The sequence below is a fragment of the Rhinatrema bivittatum genome, chromosome 6 (genome assembly GCF_901001135.1).
Source record: "Rhinatrema bivittatum chromosome 6, aRhiBiv1.1, whole genome shotgun sequence".
NCBI lineage: Eukaryota > Metazoa > Chordata > Amphibia > Gymnophiona > Rhinatrematidae > Rhinatrema > Rhinatrema bivittatum.
Window position 1 is genome coordinate 282,149,575 of NC_042620.1, and position 19,653 is coordinate 282,169,227.

At 49.0% G+C, this 19,653-nt stretch overlaps 1 protein-coding gene across 1 annotated transcript in view; it reads left to right on the plus strand.

Moving 5' to 3' along the window:
- LOC115094334 (relaxin receptor 1-like) overlaps window positions 1-19,653 on the plus strand; it is a 153,428-nt gene that overhangs the window by 123,316 nt on the left and 10,459 nt on the right. The window contains exons 12-15 of the mRNA XM_029607281.1: window positions 4,454-4,525; window positions 7,138-7,209; window positions 8,123-8,194; window positions 18,878-18,949. Coding sequence (XP_029463141.1) covers window positions 4,454-4,525; window positions 7,138-7,209; window positions 8,123-8,194; window positions 18,878-18,949 — 288 coding nt within the window. The remainder of the gene's footprint in view (window positions 1-4,453; window positions 4,526-7,137; window positions 7,210-8,122; window positions 8,195-18,877; window positions 18,950-19,653) is intronic.

Consider the following 19,653-nt stretch of genomic DNA (forward strand, 5'->3'; position numbering starts at 1 on the left):
ATCGGGAGGGGACGCCCCCAAGGTTCCCACCATGACATATACTTAAGGAGGCCCTGCGCGCGCACCTAAGTGATGCCGGAAGTAAGATGGCTGTCAGCAGCGCCCACGCCATCCCGGGGACGCCGGGGAGGTCGGCGTTGGTTGACGGAGGCCACCATTTTCCCAATGATTGACAGTGCAGGGAAAAAAGAGGTGAGCATGAGAGGTCGCAGTCGTCTGCGACCGGGTGCAACAATTTCCAGTAGGGCCTAAGTCTATATACCAGAATGTATGAAGAGGTTTAAATTAGCACTCAGTAGATTTCTTTATTTGGGGGAAATGACTGTGTTGAGATTGTCAGATCTTTTGCGGGAGAACAATTATCCGCTAATTTCAATAATTAAGGAAGACATCAAAGAGTGGGCTGAGTTGTAGCTATCCTGGTCTGGAAGAATTAATCTGACAAATAATATTACCAAGACTTTTATATGTTTTTCAACATATACCATGTCATATTCCAACCAAGATATTTACTGATCTTAACAGCTGAATGGGGCGTAATAAATGCTGATACTATATAAACTATTAAAACTGATCCCCAAGCTCATGTGGATTGCTGGAATTGTTGTAGGAATAGGGGATTGTCTTTGCACATGTGGCGGACATGTCCATTTGTGCAAGGATTTTGGGAGCAGGGTTTTCAGGAAATTGGAAGAATAACTGACACCAGTTTGTCTCCTCACCTAAACTATGTTTATGGTGACTTTGGGAAGAAAAGTCAGTTTTGGGGTCCATAAAAAAACTATTGGCATGGTATGTAATAGCGCTTTATCGAAAGTAAGTGCAAACACCAACTTAAGATGACAGCAATGTTAGAGAGACTTAGGTACCTTCTTAAAAATCAGTTGAATGCTTGCAAGAAGATTTAGAGACCAGGTTGGAAGAACTTTTACCAATCAAGGACTTTAAGTGCTAGCGTCATGAGAGTTGGCCTATATGAGCATTCTAGCTATCTTTTGTTTGATTGTGGATTGTATGGCAGATATTTTATATAAAGTAAAGATGAATTGACTAAAAAGCTAAAAGAAGTGAAACTCAGAGCCTTTCCTCTGCAAATTAGCTGAGAAATGGGTCACTCCTCACCTTAACTTTTCATCCCAAGCAGCTCACGGAGGTGGTGATTAATGGTGCCGTGACTTCACCTCGCCAGAGTTTTGTTCTTCGGTGCAAACACTTTTGGCACTAAATTCTCTGATGGAACTTTTTTGCAGAAGCAGCTCAATCTATCAAAATTATTTGTGAGGTGAGAAATGAACATTGCAAAGGACTGTCACATCTGCAGAGACGGAGCAACTGGAGGCCTCTCCCCCCCCCAAACCCTGCACACAGCAGAGTGGCAGAGAAGTTTAGGCTGAGCCCTTCTAGTGAAGGGAGCCTGTTTCATCTCCTCATAAAGCTGTCAGCCGGGGCAGCAGAGAAGAGGCTGCCTGGACCCTCTTGTACAGACCAAGCCTTGTTTATGGCTTCTCCTTCCCTTCCCTCAGATTTTTCCATGACATGAACATCAGTGTAGTGAGAAAACACATTCCCGATGAAAGGCAACCGCCTGGTCTGAGTGGTTGAAAGAGATCGGTGTCTGGATCCCGCTGCCCCACCCCCCCCCACGCGAGAGCAAGAAGCATTCAGAGTTCAGCTCCCTGCGCAAGGTTTTTCACAGGGGGGGGTCACTACACCGGGAGCCATTTCCACCCTCTCCGCAGAAGTGGAGTCATGGCTTGGACTGGATTACCAAGCCCGAGCTGTCGCACCCGAAACCCGAGAGAGGAAACCCAGGCAGAAATGCATTTAACGATGCTGATAGGTGTTCTGTGCCTTTGAGACGGTCCGGGAGCTGCGTGCTGGTCCGGGACGCTTGCGCTGTCTGGGGCCCATGCCAGCCGAGACTTTTTAGAGTTCTTTGCTTGTCTCGGCCCCAGTAAAAGATGTTTGAATCAAAACTATTTTGGCACTGTATCTGTTTTTGATCTGTGGGTCATTTGATGGCCGTTTTTCTTCTGTTTGGAGCATTATCCGTGCGGCCGCCTCTGGATAAAGACGCCTGACCGGGTAGAGTTTCAGAGAACAGCGAGCAGTGGGCCCCACTTCCCTATTCGCTTCTCCCACGACTTCCCTTTCTTTCCCTTGTGAGGCATTTGATTCCTGGGCGTGGGATTTTACAGGTCTTGGATTCGGTTACCCCATCAGATGCCTCTTTCTGGTCCTGAGTCAGTGCACACTCCCCTCCAGGGCCCTCTCGTCACTTCCCCCCTCCCCTCCCCCGGATCTCTCTCTCTCAGACTGCCCAGTTCTACCCTTTAGACTCCTGCGTGAGGTCTCTCTTCAGGGCTGCTTCTTGGGGGGGGCATCGTGCCGCCTCGCCACGCAGTTGGAAGCAAACTGCGCTAGAGAGTCACTTGGCGACTGAGAGCAAAGTGGTAAAGGTTGCCCAGGCAAAGTTACTCAGATGACGTTAACCGGATGTCCAGCAGATTAAATGATGCGCTGAAATCACCCGGCTAAATTCTGACCAGACTGAATATCAGCGCTGTCCAGGCAACGAGAAACTACGCTCTGGGGACGCCCCCAGCATCGCCACTTTTTACCAGACTAAATTTGGCCGAGAAGCAGGGGAAAATATTGAAATCCCTGGTTTTGCTCAGCTGACCCCAAAAGTTTAGCAGATAAAGCCTCCTGACTCTTTTGTTGCTGTGATTCAGCTGTGGGGGTCTCTGGCAGTGTTTTCTGTGTATGAACCCAGTTCGGACCAGCAATCCTAAGATGGGTGATTGGGCAGTTGTGCTGTCCTGTCCCAGGGTCTGTGTGGTGCCACCCTGGTTCTCCTCACCTACAAAGAGAGGTCTTCCTCCCGTAGAGGAAGCACACCCCGGGGTGGAGGGGATGTGAGCAGAACATTGTACAGAACCCTCTGACACAAACAGCATGGAGAGAGGAACCAGGCACAGCTAAAAGTAAACAGCTGTAATCAAAGGAGAAAATATAACTCGCACTGCAAACGGAGCACTAAATAATCCTTAGCCGGCTGCTTCCAGTCTGCTGCTGTGCAGGGTTGGCAGGGCCTGTGAGGAGAGCATGAAATCTGTGGGCTCTGTGTGATTTAGGCCGCATTTAATGGAAATGGACAGTCCAGTGGGCGGGAGGGGTACACGGGAGGAAGGCTGCCCTGACAGAAGGGTGAGGGAGGAGCAGAGAGCAAACTGGGGGAGGGGGTCAGACTGATTGGGGCTGAAGCTGGCCTGGGATTGGGTGGGAGGGGGAGGTATGTGGGAAGGAGGTAGCTGCAGCCATCTGGGTTTGGCTCTGCACATGTGGGAGTGTGAGAGGGGGAGATGTCTAATGTGGGAGTCTCTCCCTGAATGCGGGAGACTTCGGCAGGTCTGCTTTGCTGAGTGTAAGTGGAGAAGAGACGGCTGAGAGGGGATATGATAGAGATGTTTAAAATCATGAGAGGTCTAGAACGGGTAGATGTGAATCGGTTATCTACTCTTTCAGATAGTAGAAAGACTAGGGGGCACTCCATGAAGTTAGCATGGGGCACATTTAAAACTAATCGGAGAAAGTTCTTTTTCACTCAATGCACAATTAAACTCTGGAATTTGTTGCCAGAGCATGTGGTTAGTGCAGTTAGTATAGCTGTGTTTAAAAAAGGATTGGATAAGTTCTTGGAGGAGAAGTCCATTACCTTTTATTAATTAAGTTCACTTAGAGAATAGCCACTGCTATTACTAGCAACGGTAACATGGAATAGACTTAGTTTTTGGGTACTTGCCAGGTTCTTATGGCCTGGATTGGCCACTGTTGGAAATAGGATGCTGGGCTTGATGGACCCTTGGTCTGACCCAGTATGGCATGTTCTTATGTTCTTATGACCTAATGTGGTGGTCTGATTTCCCCCTCTCTGTAAGGAAGTAATTTGTGCTTCTGTCCTGCCAGAATTACCCCGCAGCAGGCATCTCATGTACCGCGGGGTTTGAGGAAAGTTTGACTGCAAAGGCTGAAGACTTCCTTGTTAAATTTAAACAGGTTTTGATGTTTTGTCAGTTGTTTCCAGGCATAGAGGGCCAGATGTACTAAGTACATAGTGGAAAAACCCTGTCAGACCCTGAATGATTGCCTTGATTGGTATAATTGTCATTATTTTGGTGAACAGTTGATCAAATCAAAACATGAGACACATGGGTACCCTGTTACTCCAATCTTGTACCCATTATCCTTAACCTACTCCAAGCCCTTCATTAGCTCAATCCCTCCCTGCCCCCTCTTACTCCAACCCTGCACCCAGCATTACCCTTATTAACTCTGTTTGTCTTTACCCCAAACCCTCGCCTAATAGCCCCTCCCGAAAGAGGGCTTGTGTGCAAGGAAGGATTCCTAGTGATGCATCTCTCTCTCTCTCTTTCTCTCTCTTCTTTTTCAGGATTTTACGTAGAAACAAGATAAGGAAAATCCAGCAGGGGGCGCTCTCTATGCTGAACAAGCTGCTGGACCTGTGAGTCTTTCTTCTTACTGAGGTTGTGCTCTGTGATCTTCTTAGCTTGCTGACATGGGTGCTGACACACACTTTTTCTTAGTACAAGATCAGATGAGATGGATCCAAGGAAGATCTGTGATGGAGTGCCGAGTCTGCCTAAGAGGACTCGGTACAACATAAGGAAGGGAACACTTTAGCGCACTCTACCAGCGCTAGAGTTGCTGGCTCCTGATTTGTTTGACAGGATGAATCCAGTCTTGGGTTTACCCCACTGCATTCAGGGACTATTGCAGTCCCTAAGAAAACTAAGACCTCAAGCCCCCTGGCATGCAGTGGGGAAAACCCTGGGCTGGATCAACCATGTTAGATGAATCTGGAGCCAGCTGGCAACACCGGCCATTGCCCAAAACCTTACACTCACTTTCTGCAGTTGCAAGGAGGAAAGAATACGATTTTAAGAAAGCAGCAGCCACTGTGTACTGTGTAACAGAAATAAATCCTTCCTCCAGAAATGTAAACCCTAACCAAAAATAACGCACTCCCCCGTGAGCTGAAGCCTGGCTCTCCAGCCTGAGAGGATTCCTCTTCGAGTCCCAGGCCCGATAGCTCCTGGCCTCACCCCAGGGAATGAGATGATGATGAATGGGCAGGCTTGACTCCAGCCTTGACTGCTGGCAGTTCCTGCTGGCACCTGACTGGGAGAATTGCTGCTGGTGCCTTCTGAGCTCCACTAACGGTCGGTCGATGACGCAGCTACTGTTTGGGAGCGTCACAGAGGAGAAAACGGTTTCCTCCAGACTGCTATTCACTGGCATCCTGGTCTTGGTGTGGCCTCTCATGTCTGCTGCAGGACTGGAGATGGCATAATATTGTGTTATCTGTCCCATGAAATATCTCCAAGTACCTGAATGTACCTCACCTTGAACCACCACTGAAAAGGCGGGTGCTAAATATAGATAAATACATTTACTTGCATGTCGGGCAGGCAGTTTTATAAAACCAACATTTCTGTGAGTAAAGACCTGCTTTACCTGTGGAAATCCCTCCCAAGGCATGTACCTTGCCTGCAGAACTAGAATTATATCTTGATGTACCACGGGAGTGAAGGTTCTCCCCCCAGGGCCTCCCGTTCTCTCTCCTTTGATCACCTCTGAAGGCTCAGTAGGCCTCGAGCAGCAGGGAGCTGAACCTGCTATCGTGCTGTAGCCATGGTGGGTGGGGAAGGGCAGGGCAGGACAGAATGGGCTGGGCTACTTTGGTAGGACCCCGTCTGCATCCGCAGTGAAGGAGAGACACAACTGCACGTGAAAGCGGAAAATTTGCCAGTTCATCTCCATCCCTTGAAAGACTTTTCCCATCCACAATTTAGCTCAAGCCCATGAAGCTCAGAAATTGTCTGCCAAGTCATCTTTACTAGCGGGCCGACAGAGCGCACTGTTAGCCGGCATTTGGACGCGCGTTTTGGACGCGCTACTTTACCCCTTTTTCAGTAAGGAGTAATAGCGCGTCCAAAATGCGCGTCCAACCCCCCCGAAACTAATAGCGCCCGCAACATGCAAATGCATGTTGATGGCCCTATTAGTCATTCACGCGCGATACAGTAAGTAAAATGTGCGGCCAAGCCGCACATTTTACTTTCAGAAATTAGCACTAATTTTGCTAATTTCTCCGGGCACCGGGAAAGTGCACAGAAAGTGCACAGAAAAGCAGTAAAAACACTGCTTTTCTGTGCACCTTCCGACTTAATATCATGGCGATATTAAGTCAGAGGTCCCAAAAGTTTAAAAAATTAAAAATTAAAAACGGGCCTGCGGCTGGCGGTCAAAAACCGGAAGCTCAATTTTGCCGGCGTCCAGTTTCCGAACCAGTGGCTGTCAGCGGGCTCGAGAACTGACGCCGGCAAAATTGAGCATCGGCTGTGAAACCCGCTGACAGCCACCGCTTCCGTCAAAAAAGAGGTGCTAGGGACGCGCCTCTTTTTATCGCCGGCCCTAATTTAAATAAATTAAAATACTGTATCGTACGCACAGGAGAGCACTTGCCCGCTCTCCCGCGATTTTACTGTATCGGCCCGTAGGAGGGGTGTAATAAGCAGAAAGTGGGAGGGGGGGGGGGGGGCGGGGAGAGCAGAGGCTCAGATTAGAAGTTAAAAGGCCTGGGAGAGTGAGTCCTGGAGCAATGAGCCCCAGAGGCCAGTTTATTTCTCCTTCCTGGGGCAGTGATGGCCCAAGGCAGCTTCAGTTGAGCAGTGAGAAAATGCATTTAATAAGTAAGGACAGAGACACAGCATTGGCCTAGACCACCCTAAGAAAACCGTTTGGAGGGGTGGACGTGGGAGGGAGCGTGGGCTAGGCATGGAAGTGCACAAAGACAAAAATCCAACAGAGCCGACCAGTGTCCTAATACCGCTCTTTTCGAAATGCTGCCAGTGCCTTTCCAGCTGGCATCGTCCTGTAGACTTGTAAACTGACTCCAGGGCCTCTCTGGATTAGGCGTAATCGCTGTTCCTTAGCTGGCAGTGACTTCACCCGCTCTTCGAGCATGGAGGCAGTTGGGTGGTATGGGGGGGGGGGGGGGGGGGGTGACAGGTTGCCATCCTTTAATTCCTTACTGCTTCTTCTCGCACTCAGAGACCTGTCGGCCAACCGGCTTCAGGAGCTCCCCCCGCCTCTCTTCAGCCAGCTGCAGGATCTCCAGCAGCTGTAAGTGTTTCGGGACCCTGCGTGATGAGCCTTCCTCAGAGCGGCGTCGTGCGGCTGACAGGAGATGCAGCCTCCGCTGAGGGACATTGCCTCAGGGAGCGTCCAGGATGAGCTGCACTCTCTCTGCTCTCCGCCTGTGGATAAGGGTTAAAGACTGGGCAAAAAAAAAAAACCCCAGCAGTCTGTCTGCATGCACCCTTTTGAAACAGCGCAGCCCAAGGTTTTCATTCTTTGCAGTTCTCTAGAGGGGAAAAAATTCACAGAAGCAAAATCTGCAAAAAAAAAAAAAAGCGCTCCAGAATTTTCCCTTGCTCTGAAATTCAGCACTTTTGGGCAAAAGCTGCATTGTGCTTATAAGGGAGACATTGGAGCCAGACAATTCCACCCCTTAGAGGGGCTACATCTAGATTTTGTCTGACTGCAGCTAGGTCGCCTTTTGAAAATCCATCCCGCTGGCTTACATTTGCAGTTAGGACGCCCTAACTGAACAGTTACCCACAGAAAAAGAGTTTCACGCACAGATCTCTGCAAACGCTGAGTTTGTAAAGCGAGGGAGTAGGTTTAGGTGCATTGGTGGTGAGCCGTCTGCGGGTGCCTCTGGGACGCAGGCTTGTGCATGGTATAAAAGTGTGTGCACACTTTGGGGGTTGCTGAAAATCCACTTACCCGCCTCCCTTCCCCCCCCCCCCCCCCCCCAAGGCTGACTGATACACGCAAACTCTGTTTTTTTTTACCTGCATAAAAACCGAGTCGCCCTGCTCTGCTCCCCGCTGGCAGGACCATTGTGCCTGTAGGAGGCGCTCTGCAGAAGAGCTATCTGATGGGCTAATGGGCGTTGCCCGATGCGTGTAACAGCTGCTGCAGTGGCTCTTGCCCCCGACGTTTCGCTAACAGGTCCTCTGTTTTTGCACAGAAACCTCTCCTTCAATCCTTTGAAGCTGATCCACGAGGACCAGTTTGACAGCCTGACCCACCTCCAGTCTTTGTAAGTGTATAGTCCCTGTTCCTGAATCTGCCCTAGGAGTGAGAGGGGAGGGCAGAAAAGAGAAAGGGAGGATATGGGAGGAGAGAGAGAGAGATGGGACAAAGGAAAGGAGGAGGAGATGGACAGAGGGAGAAAAGAGAGGGGGAGAGAGGGGAGGCAGGGGGAGAGATGTTTGAGTAAAGTGTCTCAGAAAAAGACCCTAAAATAGTAGCCTAGTGCTTGGTATCCCTTAGGACGTTATGATCTCTCTTTAATGGTTACGAGGGGAGTTTCAGTCAGATGGTAAAGGCTTGAGGTCTTCTGGTGTTGGGCACCCTAGAAAAGAAGGGAACAGAGTAAGAAACTGAATTTAGGAGCAGCTCTGATTTTCGGAGTCCGAGATTCCATGCAGGGATGCTTAATCAGGAGACCGCACAAATCTAATCGCATAGCACACAACAGGCTTTCTTCTGGCTTCTCCAGTGCTCCTTCCATATTCAACCCAATCCAGCTCCAGCCCCATGCATTTTGTGTATGGCAGGCTGGATCTGAGGGGGAAGAGTCTCTGGTTCCTAGCCTCAGGCTTGAAGATTAAAATCATCAGATGGTAAATAAATCTTCGCACACCTAGAGGGTCTTATATCATTTACTAACGAGTCACCTGGCAGGGTCGAGGAGGGGAAGGGATGAGACAGTGCCAGGATCCTCAAACCTTTCCTGCCTTCTATTCCATCCAACCTTCCCTTTATTTGTACCCATAATAAAACCAGGTCTAATAGCAGATCCCAATTAGTCCTGGGAGAGTGATGGGCTCCTACCCATTGAATATCAATTGTCTATTTATTGTACAATAGTCTTCCTAACAGGGCAGGCTTAACCAATAGGGCAGACTAGGCTATCGCCTAGGGTGCCAGCTTCTGGAGGGTGGCAAAGAACAGCAACCATCTCAGAAAAACAATTGGTCCTTCCAGCCACGCAAACCCACAGAACCATCAGTGCTTCTAACTACTTTGCCTTCATAATCCTTTCATGTACACACGTAAGCAGCCAATTGAGTACTGCCTTTCACCATGGCTTTATTTTTGTGTTTTAGATTTTATGTAGGAGTGACTCAAAGTATGATTCCATTTATATATTTTTACAGGACTGTTTTGGGAGAGGTTGTGGGTGGTCATCAGAATTGCTGAATTTAATTATCAGAATTCAGGGAAGGGGAAGTGGTACAAGAGTGAAGTTTTGCCTAGGGTGCCTAATAGCTTTGCATCTGCCCATGATCTACTGGTTGCAGCAGAGGCGTGGCGAGGGTCTCTAGTGCCTGGGGGCCAATGCACTGGTGTGGTCTCCCTTGCACTCCCCCCTTTCTCCCCCATCATCACTCACCAGTGCATCACCACCCGACACCACTGTGTGGGGTCTCTTTTCACTGGGGAAGGGCGGGAAGCCAGCCAACGCGTCACCCAAAGGGCACCGCTGTGCAGAGCCGGTGCTAAAGTTTTTGCAGCCCTGTGCAAACAATTTCTGTGCTTGCCCCTCCTCATTCTGTTTTGTTTTTACATTTTGTTTGTATTCTCTTTCTAATCAGGGTCAGTACAAGGGTGTTAGGGACCTTAAGGGAAAGAAGAGTTGCTTACCTGTGACAGGTAATCCAAGTTCATACCCAGATCAGTCCAGACAAGTGGGCTTTGCATCCCTACCAGCAGACAGAGGCAGAGAACAAAACTTTGAGGCACTGCTAGATATCCAAGAGTGCCACCTGCAGTCCCTCAGTATTTCTCTGTCTCCAGCAGATGGTAGAGGTGCAAATCTGCAGCCTGACTGAAAAAAAAACACAAAGGAAAAGAAAAAGAGAGATGAGAAGTTTTGGAGTTGGAGGCATCCTGAGGTGTTAGGTTTCTTCGTGGATCATCCCTCAGGTGGAGCTGGGCGACCAGGGGGTTGGGAACCTCTGGCTGGTATTCGTCCGCTGCTTTCCAGAGGTCCTGATAGCAGGGTACTGGCTCCCCAGTGGCCTCCGCCTGCGAGCCGCCATCCTGTCCAGGGAAGTACCCCCCTGTATTTTTCCTCATTTTGTATTAATTTTTTTTCAAAAAAAAAAAGTGAGGACAAGAGAAGCAGGAGCTTCAGTCGGGGCACGGCGGTCAGGGTGCCTTGGGCAGCAGGAACTGTTGGCGCTGGCAGGAGCGGAAGAGTGTGGGGACCCGGGGGTCAGAAGGAGGTTTTTCTGGTGTGCCGCTAGGATTGGCACAGCAATTCAGCCGCGGGTGTGGCCTAGAATTTTTCTGCACGCTGCTTGGGCCAGCGCGGCAGCATGGCACGGCACTTCAGCCGCATGTGTAGGCTACTTGTTCTTTGCAGCGCGCTGAAGACAGCAGTGTTTTCTGGTGCAACTACATACATTATGGCGCCAATGCCGCACATGGCAGCATGCAGGGCGTGCAGTCTGGGGTCCGCACAGCTCAATGCACATCCCCTATGCTCTGGCTGCTCATCAGGGTAAGAAGGTAACTCAGCAAGAGCGGCTTTGGGAAAAAAGGGCCCTCCGATCTTCAGGGGGGCTGCAGCTGCGGTCCCGGGGAGGGACTTCAGAGTGCAGTCACACCCATGGGCAGGGGTCCTCAGCCTCCAGGGAGCCCAGGGATTCCCCTCCTCCTCTTTCGCCTGTAGGGCTGAGTCCCATGGAAGGACAGGAGGGGGGAGGAGAGCCTGACAAGAGCCTGCTCGGGCAGGGGAACCAAGGATCCAGAAGACTTTTCTCCGGAGTTTGTTCTGCTCCTGCATAAGGCCTTCCTGGTGAGGAAGGGTGCAGGGGGGAAGCGACCCCCGAGAGAGGCCACCATGTCGCTCTTCTAAAAGACCAAAGGTGATGTCTTCAGGAGGGTCCAGGGATCTGCTGTAATGCCTGGGTCTGGGTCACGCAGGTTCGGAGGCTGATCTCAGGAATTTGGGAGATTCGGATGATCTGCAGGAAGACCCTCTGGATCAGCATGGGGCAGATCCAAATGTTGATGCGGATGCAACTCCAAATGTGGATCCTGATGCTAATAAGGATGATCCTGATCCGGATGAGTTTCCGGTGTCGGAGAGGGATGACCCTCGAGTAGTCCACCTGTTTGAGAAGGAGGAATTGCATCCCCTTATTCCCTGGGTGTTGGAGGAACTGAGGGTTAAAGTGGCTCAGGAAGAGTTGGATAATGAGGACATGAATCCGGTCCTGGATGGACTGCGGGGTCCTTCTAGTGCTTTTCCCTTGCCTAAGAAGATTCGGAAGTTGGTGAACTGGGAATGGGACTTTCTGGAGGCGGGCCTGAAGGTTGGCAGCGCTATGGCTAAGCTTTACCCCCTGATGGAATAGACTTTGGAGCTCCTAAGAGGGCCTAAGGTGGATGCTGCGGTTTCGGCGGTTACCAAGAAGACAACCATCCCGTGGCAGGTGCTGCTGCTCTGAAGGATGTTCAGGACCACAAGTTGGAGATTCAATTGAAGTGGATGTTCGAGGTTTCTGCTTTGAGTCTCCGGGTCACGATTTGTGGCAGTATGATGCAGACGGCCTATTTGTGCTGGGTGCAGAAATCACAAGAGCAAGTCTCAGCCGGGGATGTCAGTGGTCTGCAGTCAGCGCGTTTTTGGAGGCTGGAGTGGCTTATGTCGCGGATGAACTGTATAACTTAGTGCACACTTCAGCCAGGAGCATGGTCTCAGCAGTGGCAGCCTGCAGGCTTTTGTGGTTGCGCAATTGGTCAGCTGATGTGGTCCAAGGCCCAGTTGTGTAATCTGCCCTTTAAAGGGAAGCTCCTTTTTGGGGAGGATTTGGATCAGTTGGGAACAGGCTGCATGAGGATAAGTGGAGCAACAAGAAGGTTTTCCGGTCTCGCTCCCATTTTCGGGATTAGCATAGGTTCTGTTCAGGCAAGATCTCTTCCAGCTCGGAAGTGAAGCAGTCATTGGGATGACAACAGTCCTTTCGAGGCTCCCGCAGATCTTCCAGGGCTGTTGCTGGTCAGAGAGCCAGTGGAGGAAAGTCATTGCAATGAAGCCAGGATCACCCATTCTTCTGTAGAAGTGATAGGGGATAGATTGTCCAGCTTTTACAAGGAGTGGGCCAAGAATATCTTGGACCATTGGGTTCTAGAGGTGGTGAGAGATGGCTACGCTCTAGAATTTTCACGTCCTGTCAGGGAGGCTTTTCTGGAGTTCCACATTTCATCTCAAAGCAAGCGAAAGGCAGTGTGGGAGACTTTGCAGAGGTTACTAAAATTAAACACGATAGTTCCAGTTCTGCAGAAGGAGCAGGGACGGGGAAGGTACTCCATTTATTTTGTGGTCCCCAAGAAGGAGGGCACTTTTCAGCCCATTCTTGATTTGCAGAAAGTGAACATGGCCCTGTGGGTTTTCGAATGGTGACGCTGTATACTGTTATAGCGGCAGTCCGCCGAGGAGAGTTCTTGGCGTCGTTGGACCTCACAGAGGTGTACCTTCATATTCCCATTCGGAAGGACAATCAGATGTTTCTGTGTTTCATGGTGCTGGGGCAGCATTTCCAGTTCCAGGCTCCTCCCTTCGGCTTGGCCATGGCGCCACGTACCTTCACGAAGGTGATGTTTGTGGTGGCGGCAGCCTTATGGCAAGAGGGGATTTTGGTACATCCATATCTGGACGATTGGTTCATTCGAACGAAGACGGAGGAGGAGTGTGCTCGGTCTCTCCAGCAAGTTATGGACACCTTGCAGTCACTGGGTTGGGTAATAAATGTGGCAAAGAGTCACCTAGTGCCGACTCAGTCATTGGAGTATCTGGGTGCACTTTGATACCCAGAAGGGCAGGGGGTTCCTGACCTCAGACAGGTTGTCGAAGTATAGGCGCAGGTGACACGCCTGCTTCTTCTGTCGAATCCAACAGTCTGGGATTATTTGCAGGTCCTAGGGTCCATGGCTTCCATGTTGGATTCGGTTCTGTGGGCCTTCACACACATAAGACTGTTACAGCAGGCACTTTTGTCCATGTGGAATCCATTGTTGGAGGAGAATCATCTGCCTTTGCCTCTCCTAGGAGAATCCAGGTCCAGTCTCTTGTGGTGGCTTTCACATCGCAATCTGGAAAAGTGATTGTGTCTGGAGTCTCTAGACTGGGTGGTAGTGACCACGGATGCCAGTCTCAAGGGTTGGGGGGCAGTGTGAAAGGGGCATACTGCCAAAGGTCTTTGGTCCATATTGGAAACGTACTGGTCTATCATTTGTCTGGAAACATGGGCAAATCATTTTGTTTGTACATGTATTCCATTTGTTTTGCTTTTATTATGTGTGTATATTCTGTATATCGCCTAGGCCTAACAGTGTTAGGCGGTTAATAAATTTTATAAATGAAAAAAATGAAATGAAAATGGGCAGTCCACCGGGCCCTGGAAGCCTTCCTTCCCTGGATCAAAGGTCAGATGGTTCGTGTGTTCTTGGACAATGTGACCATGGTGGCTTACATCAATCATCAAGGAGAGACAAAGAGCCACACGGTAGCTCTGGAAGCTCAACAGTTGTTTGGCCACTTTGAGGGAATAGCGGTTTCTCATGTCGCAGGTGTGGACAACATGCAAGCAGATTTTCTCAGCAGACAACAACTGGATCTGGGGGAATGTGAGTTGTCCCTGGAAGCCTGGGATCACATCTATGCCAGGTGAGGCATTCCCCAGTTGGATCTCATGGCAACGCGTGCCAATGCAAAGACGGCGGGGTTTTTCAGTCTCAGAAATGAGGTTGGAAAGGTGGGCCTGGATGCTCTGGTGTGCCCTTAGCCGACGGGGGTCCTACTGTATGTCTTCCTCCCCTTGGCCACTCATCGGTCGAATTCTGCGGCGCATAGAGTCGCAACCAGGGGCTGGTTTGGCCATGGTGACTGTGGTTCGCAGATCTGATGCATCTCGCATTAGAGGGACCTCTCAGGTTATGCCTGGATTGGAACCTCAATTTAGTTCTGTGAATGCTTTGTGGTGATCCTTTTGAGCCTTTAAGAGACGCGATATTGAAGATCCTGACTGAAGATTGTGTTTCTGATGGCCATATGTTCAGCCAGGCAGATTTCAGAGTTACAGGCACTGTCTTGCAGGGATCCCTTTTTGCGTATATTTATTGACGGAGTGGCTTTGCAAACGGTCCCCTCTTTCTTACCGAATGTGGCTTCCTCTTTTCATGTTAACCGGTGGAACCTCCAGCTTTTCTGGAGGGGTCTAAGGATTCCCCTCAGGATAGAGAGTTGCATCTTTTGGATGTGTGGCGGACTCTGTTGCGGTATCTGAAGGTCACTAATAGTTTTCAGCAATCAAATCACCTTTTTGTGTTGTTTAGTTGATAAGGCCTCTAAAGCCATGATTTCTTGTTGGCTGAAGGAGACCATTTGCTCTGCTTATATTTGTAAGGGTTGCAAAATTCCAGTGGGACTGAAAACACATTCTACAACAGCGCAGGAGGCCTCCTGGGCAGAGTGTCAGTTGCTGTCTCCTCAAGAGATATGTGAGGCTGCGGTGTGGTCCTCGCTTCATACTTTCACCAGTCATTACCATTTGGACATGTGGGCGCAGGAGGATGCATCCTTTGGTGAGAGTGTTCTTCGTGCAGGTCTTTTGGGCTCCCGCTCAGTTTAGGGATGCTTGGGTACATCCCACTTGTCTGGACTGATCTGGTTATGAACAGGAAAGTAGAATTGGTTCTTACCTGCTAATTTTCGTTTCTGTAATACCACAGATCAGTCCAGAGACCCAACCCATTGCTGCCAAAAGACTAAATTTCTTGATAGTTTGGGGAACCATATTTCAAAGCATTTTTGCAGATTGTACATATGTTGAGTTCAGTGGTTGTCAGACTGTTTTGTTTTCTGGACGTATGAGCGGCTCTAGTCCAGGGGGTTCCAATCCTGAGTTGCCTGTTTGCCCTGGAGAGGGTTTTAGGGTTTGATCTTTGGCTTGGGTGCAGGTCAATACTGAGGGACTGCAGATGGCACTCTCGAATATGCAGGATTGCCTCAGAGTTTTGTTCTCTGCCTCCATCTGCTGGTAGGAATGCAAAACTCACTTGTCTGGAGTGATCTGTGGTATTGCAGAAATGAAAATTAGCAGGTAAGAACCAGTTTTTCTTTCGCCAAGGATGTTAGTCCTCACACATGGGTGACATCATCAGATAGAGTCCCGATGCAGAAAACTTTTGTCAAAGTTTCTAGAACTTTCACTAGGCACACTGAGCAGGCCCAGGAGGCCCTATATCACGCATCCACGCGGGGTCACTCTTCAGTCTCGTAACATAGAATTATGATTAAAAAATAGGAGAAACCCAACTCTGCGGGGTGGCGGACAGGTTTCATGAGAACTAACATCCTGCTGTCCTTGGAGAATACCTGTTACAGGTAAGCAACTCTGCTTTCTTTGAGGACAAGCAGGATGGTAATCCTCACACATGGGTGAATCCCTAGCTACAGACTGCTCCCCAACCTGTAGCTAGGTACCAACGGGCACAACAACACCGGTGCTGTTAGTAATAGAGGGGGGAAATAACCTGAACCCAAACAACAGGTTTCGGAGAGTTGGGTTCTACACCTCAAACAGGTTCCGAAGGACAGACTGTCTGAATCTACTGTCACGACGGCCATCCCTATACAGACAGTAATGGGATGTGAATGTGTGGAGAGAACTCCACATCGCAGCCTAGTAGGTGCTTCCACAGGAACTGCTCGCAAGTGGGCCACTGACACTGCCATGGCTCTCAAAGAATGAGCCTTGACATGACCCCCAAGATGCAATCCCACCTGGGCATAACAGAAGGAGATGCAATCTGCTAGCCAATTAAATAGTGTCTGTTGGGCAACAGCAACGCCCAACCTACTCCTATCAAAAGAAATAAAATGTTGGGTCTGTCTATGGGCTTCTGTATGCTTCGGCTAGAAGGCTAAGGCTCGCTTGCAGTCCAAACTGTGCAGTGCTCATTCGCCTTTGTACGAATGGGGCCTGGAAAAGAATATTGGCAGGACAAACTGACTGGTTAAGATGGAAATCCATCACCACCTTAGGCAGGAACTTAGGGTGCGTGTGCAAGACCACCCTGTCATGATAAAATTTAGTATAAGGTGGATAAATCACTAAGGCCTGGAGCTCTCTGACCCGCGTGCTGGATTCACTCCCTCTCCTACACACACACACACACAAATGCTGGCTCCGCTCTCTCTCCTCCAAACACACACACACACACACTGACTCCACTCCCTTTCCTACACACACACACACACACACACTGACTCCACTCCCTTTCCCACACACACACACACTGACTCCACTCCCTTTCCTACACACACACACACACACACACACAGGCTCCACTCCCTCTCCTTCACACACACACTGGCTGCACTCCTTCTCCCCCCTCCCCACACACACACGTTGGCTCCATGCCCTCTTCTCCACACACACACACTCATATATGCTGGCTTCACTCCCTCTCCTCTACACATACACACACATATGCTGACTCCACTCCCTTTCCTACACACACATACACACACACACACACAGGTCCACTCCCTCTCCTTCACACATACACACACACACTGGCTCCACTCCCTCTCCTTCACACATACACACACTGGCTCCAGTCCCTCTCCTTCACACACACACACACACACACACACACACACGTGCAGGCTCTGGCTCCAGTCCCTCTCCTTCTCCACGGGACTTCTCCTCCTCTGCCGCCAGGCAGGACGGGTTACCCTAGCAGCCGAAGCAGAGCCAGTGCAAGGGTTTTAGGCGCCCTAGGCAAACCTTACAGCCTGGCACCCCCTCCCTCCCACCTCCCCATACACAATTTAAAATTATATATTTATAACAGATTTTACATGAAAAATGACATTCTGATGTAAAAATAATATACACGATGTTGTGATAGTTATACACACTGCTGTGTTGCCAACCAGAAAACTCTGCAACTTGGAACTCAATTGGCATTAGGCCTATTGTAACATGTTGAGAGTGGGCATGGTCCTCCTGTATCAACACTAAAACAGTAACAATCCTACCTATGAAAAAGAACACTGCAAATATTTCACCAGACTCTAAAACATCAATACAACCCCTATCAGGAAAACAGAACAGGCCAAGCTACTACAGATCCCTACAGAGAAACCACATGCTAACAGAATGATTCATCTCATGCCTGCAGAACACAGACCCTCACCAAATACAGAATAAAGATACCATCAAGTATAAATAGAAATGTGCAGACAAAACTGGATTGTAAATCTCATCACACCAGACTCTGTATACAGTGCAACAATGGAAAAACAGAAATATCACCATTCCTCACGAAATATCAAACAATAAAATCAATATATATAAATCATTAATCATAACGGTAAAATCATAATAATAAAATAATTTCAAAACATCTGATGAATAGAATATCCAATAATTAAAGACTTATGCAAATTTTTAATGCTTTCCCAAACACCAATAAAATATTTCAAACAGCAGATACGCCAAATACTAAACACCATCCAATAATTAAAAATAAGGATAAAAAATCTCCCACTCTCCATACCTGAGCTTGTCATGCATTAGTGTAGGAAGGCGTTGGCTGCAATACACAAATGTTCTCCTTTCTCACGTACACACTCTCCCAACACATGCACACTCGCTTACTCACACACATTCATACACATACTCATTCTCGCAAGTACACATGCTCTCTCTCCCCCACACCCTCATTCTCCCCCACATGCTCTCTCATACACACACACATGCTCTCTCTTCTACATGCTCTCACACAATCACACCTCTCTCTCCCCCACATGCTCTCATACACACGCACATGCTCTCTCCCCCACGGGCTCTGTCTCACACACACACATACTGTTTCCCTTACATGTTCGCTCCCTCATATGCTTTCACAAACACGGACACACACACACAAACACACACACACAGACGCTTTCTGTTTCCCACACATGCTCACATACACACATGCACTCTCTCTTCCCCTCTTCCTCTCTCACACACACAAGCATGTTCTCTCCCCATATGCTCTCACACACACATGCACTCACATATGCTCACATGCATACTCTTTTTTTCTCTCTCCCTCCTAGGTGCAGGCAGCTGCAGCAGTTTTCTTCTTGGACTTCCATGCTTCACAAGGCCTCCACTCTCTTCCTTGTTGAGCAGACACGGCTCCTGTCCTTGACCACCCAGACCATTTGCTGTTGCTCCTCTTTTCTTGTGCACGGCCTGGCCGATGCAGCCTCTCTTCACCTATGTGGCTTGGCCGCCGATGCAGTCTCTCTTCAGTCGCCCGGCCTGACCACGATGCTGCCTCTCTTCAGCCCTGTGGTCCGGCTGCTGATGCTGCCTCTCTTAAGCCCCACAGTGGGATGGGCTCCTCCAGAGGCTGCGGGCCTCCTCCTCTTCTGCCACTGGGTGGGATAGGCGCCCCTGGTGGCTGTAGAGCCTTTTCTTCTTTGAGCAGGATGGGATCCCCCTTCCCCTGAACTCCCCCTCAACTGGGTTGCAGTCCTGCGTTTGCAGATAGGCTCTCCTCACACTCTACTCTGCAGGAGTAGGTAGAAATGGGATGGATGGCAAGGATTATGGATGCCCTCATGCTGCAGCAATGGATGGAAATAGGGGAGGAGAAGAACGCTACTTTAAGATGCTGACTCGAATTTCTGTTTCTTTTCTAGGAGCATTGAGGGATTGGAAATCCCGAACATCCAGAATCGTATGTTTGCAAGGCTGGAGAATCTCTCCCACATGTACGTAATGGGAGAGGGAACCAAAGAAGGGCACCAGCGACTGCATCCACCTCTCCTTTAACCATCGTGACCTTTCTTTGATAAGCTTATTGGGGGTGGGTGGGCGGGGTTGCTCTGTTTCTTTGTGCTTCAGCTCAATCAGAACAATCCCTATGCGGCTATAGCAGTCTAAGCCTTTATTTGCAATTAACTGGGGTTTCCCCCCCATTTTTAACCTTTTCACCCTTCCATCTAGCCCAGTCATCACTGCAACTGTCCTTAACCAGCAGGCACATACCGTGGCCTCCTCTGAAAGCTGGCACATGCACACCACGGGTCTCGCCACTGGTTACTGCATCGTGCGATGGCTTTATTTATTTATTTTTAATTTTTATATACCGAGGTTCTTATAGAGACTACAAATCACTCCGGTTTACATATAACGATAAACTGCCCAACAGAGATAAGGGGCTTTACATAGAACAGTGGCACATATGGAACAATATAACTGGATGACAATTTAACATAATGATAATAAATAATATAGTATAGTTTAACATTGTAATTAATAAAATTATGTAATATAATCTGTATAATTTAACTATTTAACTTGGATATAGTGACATATTAACCATGCCAAATATAAATAATAAGATAAAATGAATTTTTGAACTTAGAAATTGTAGTCCAGTTGCAGAGGAAAATATAAATAATAAGATTAATTT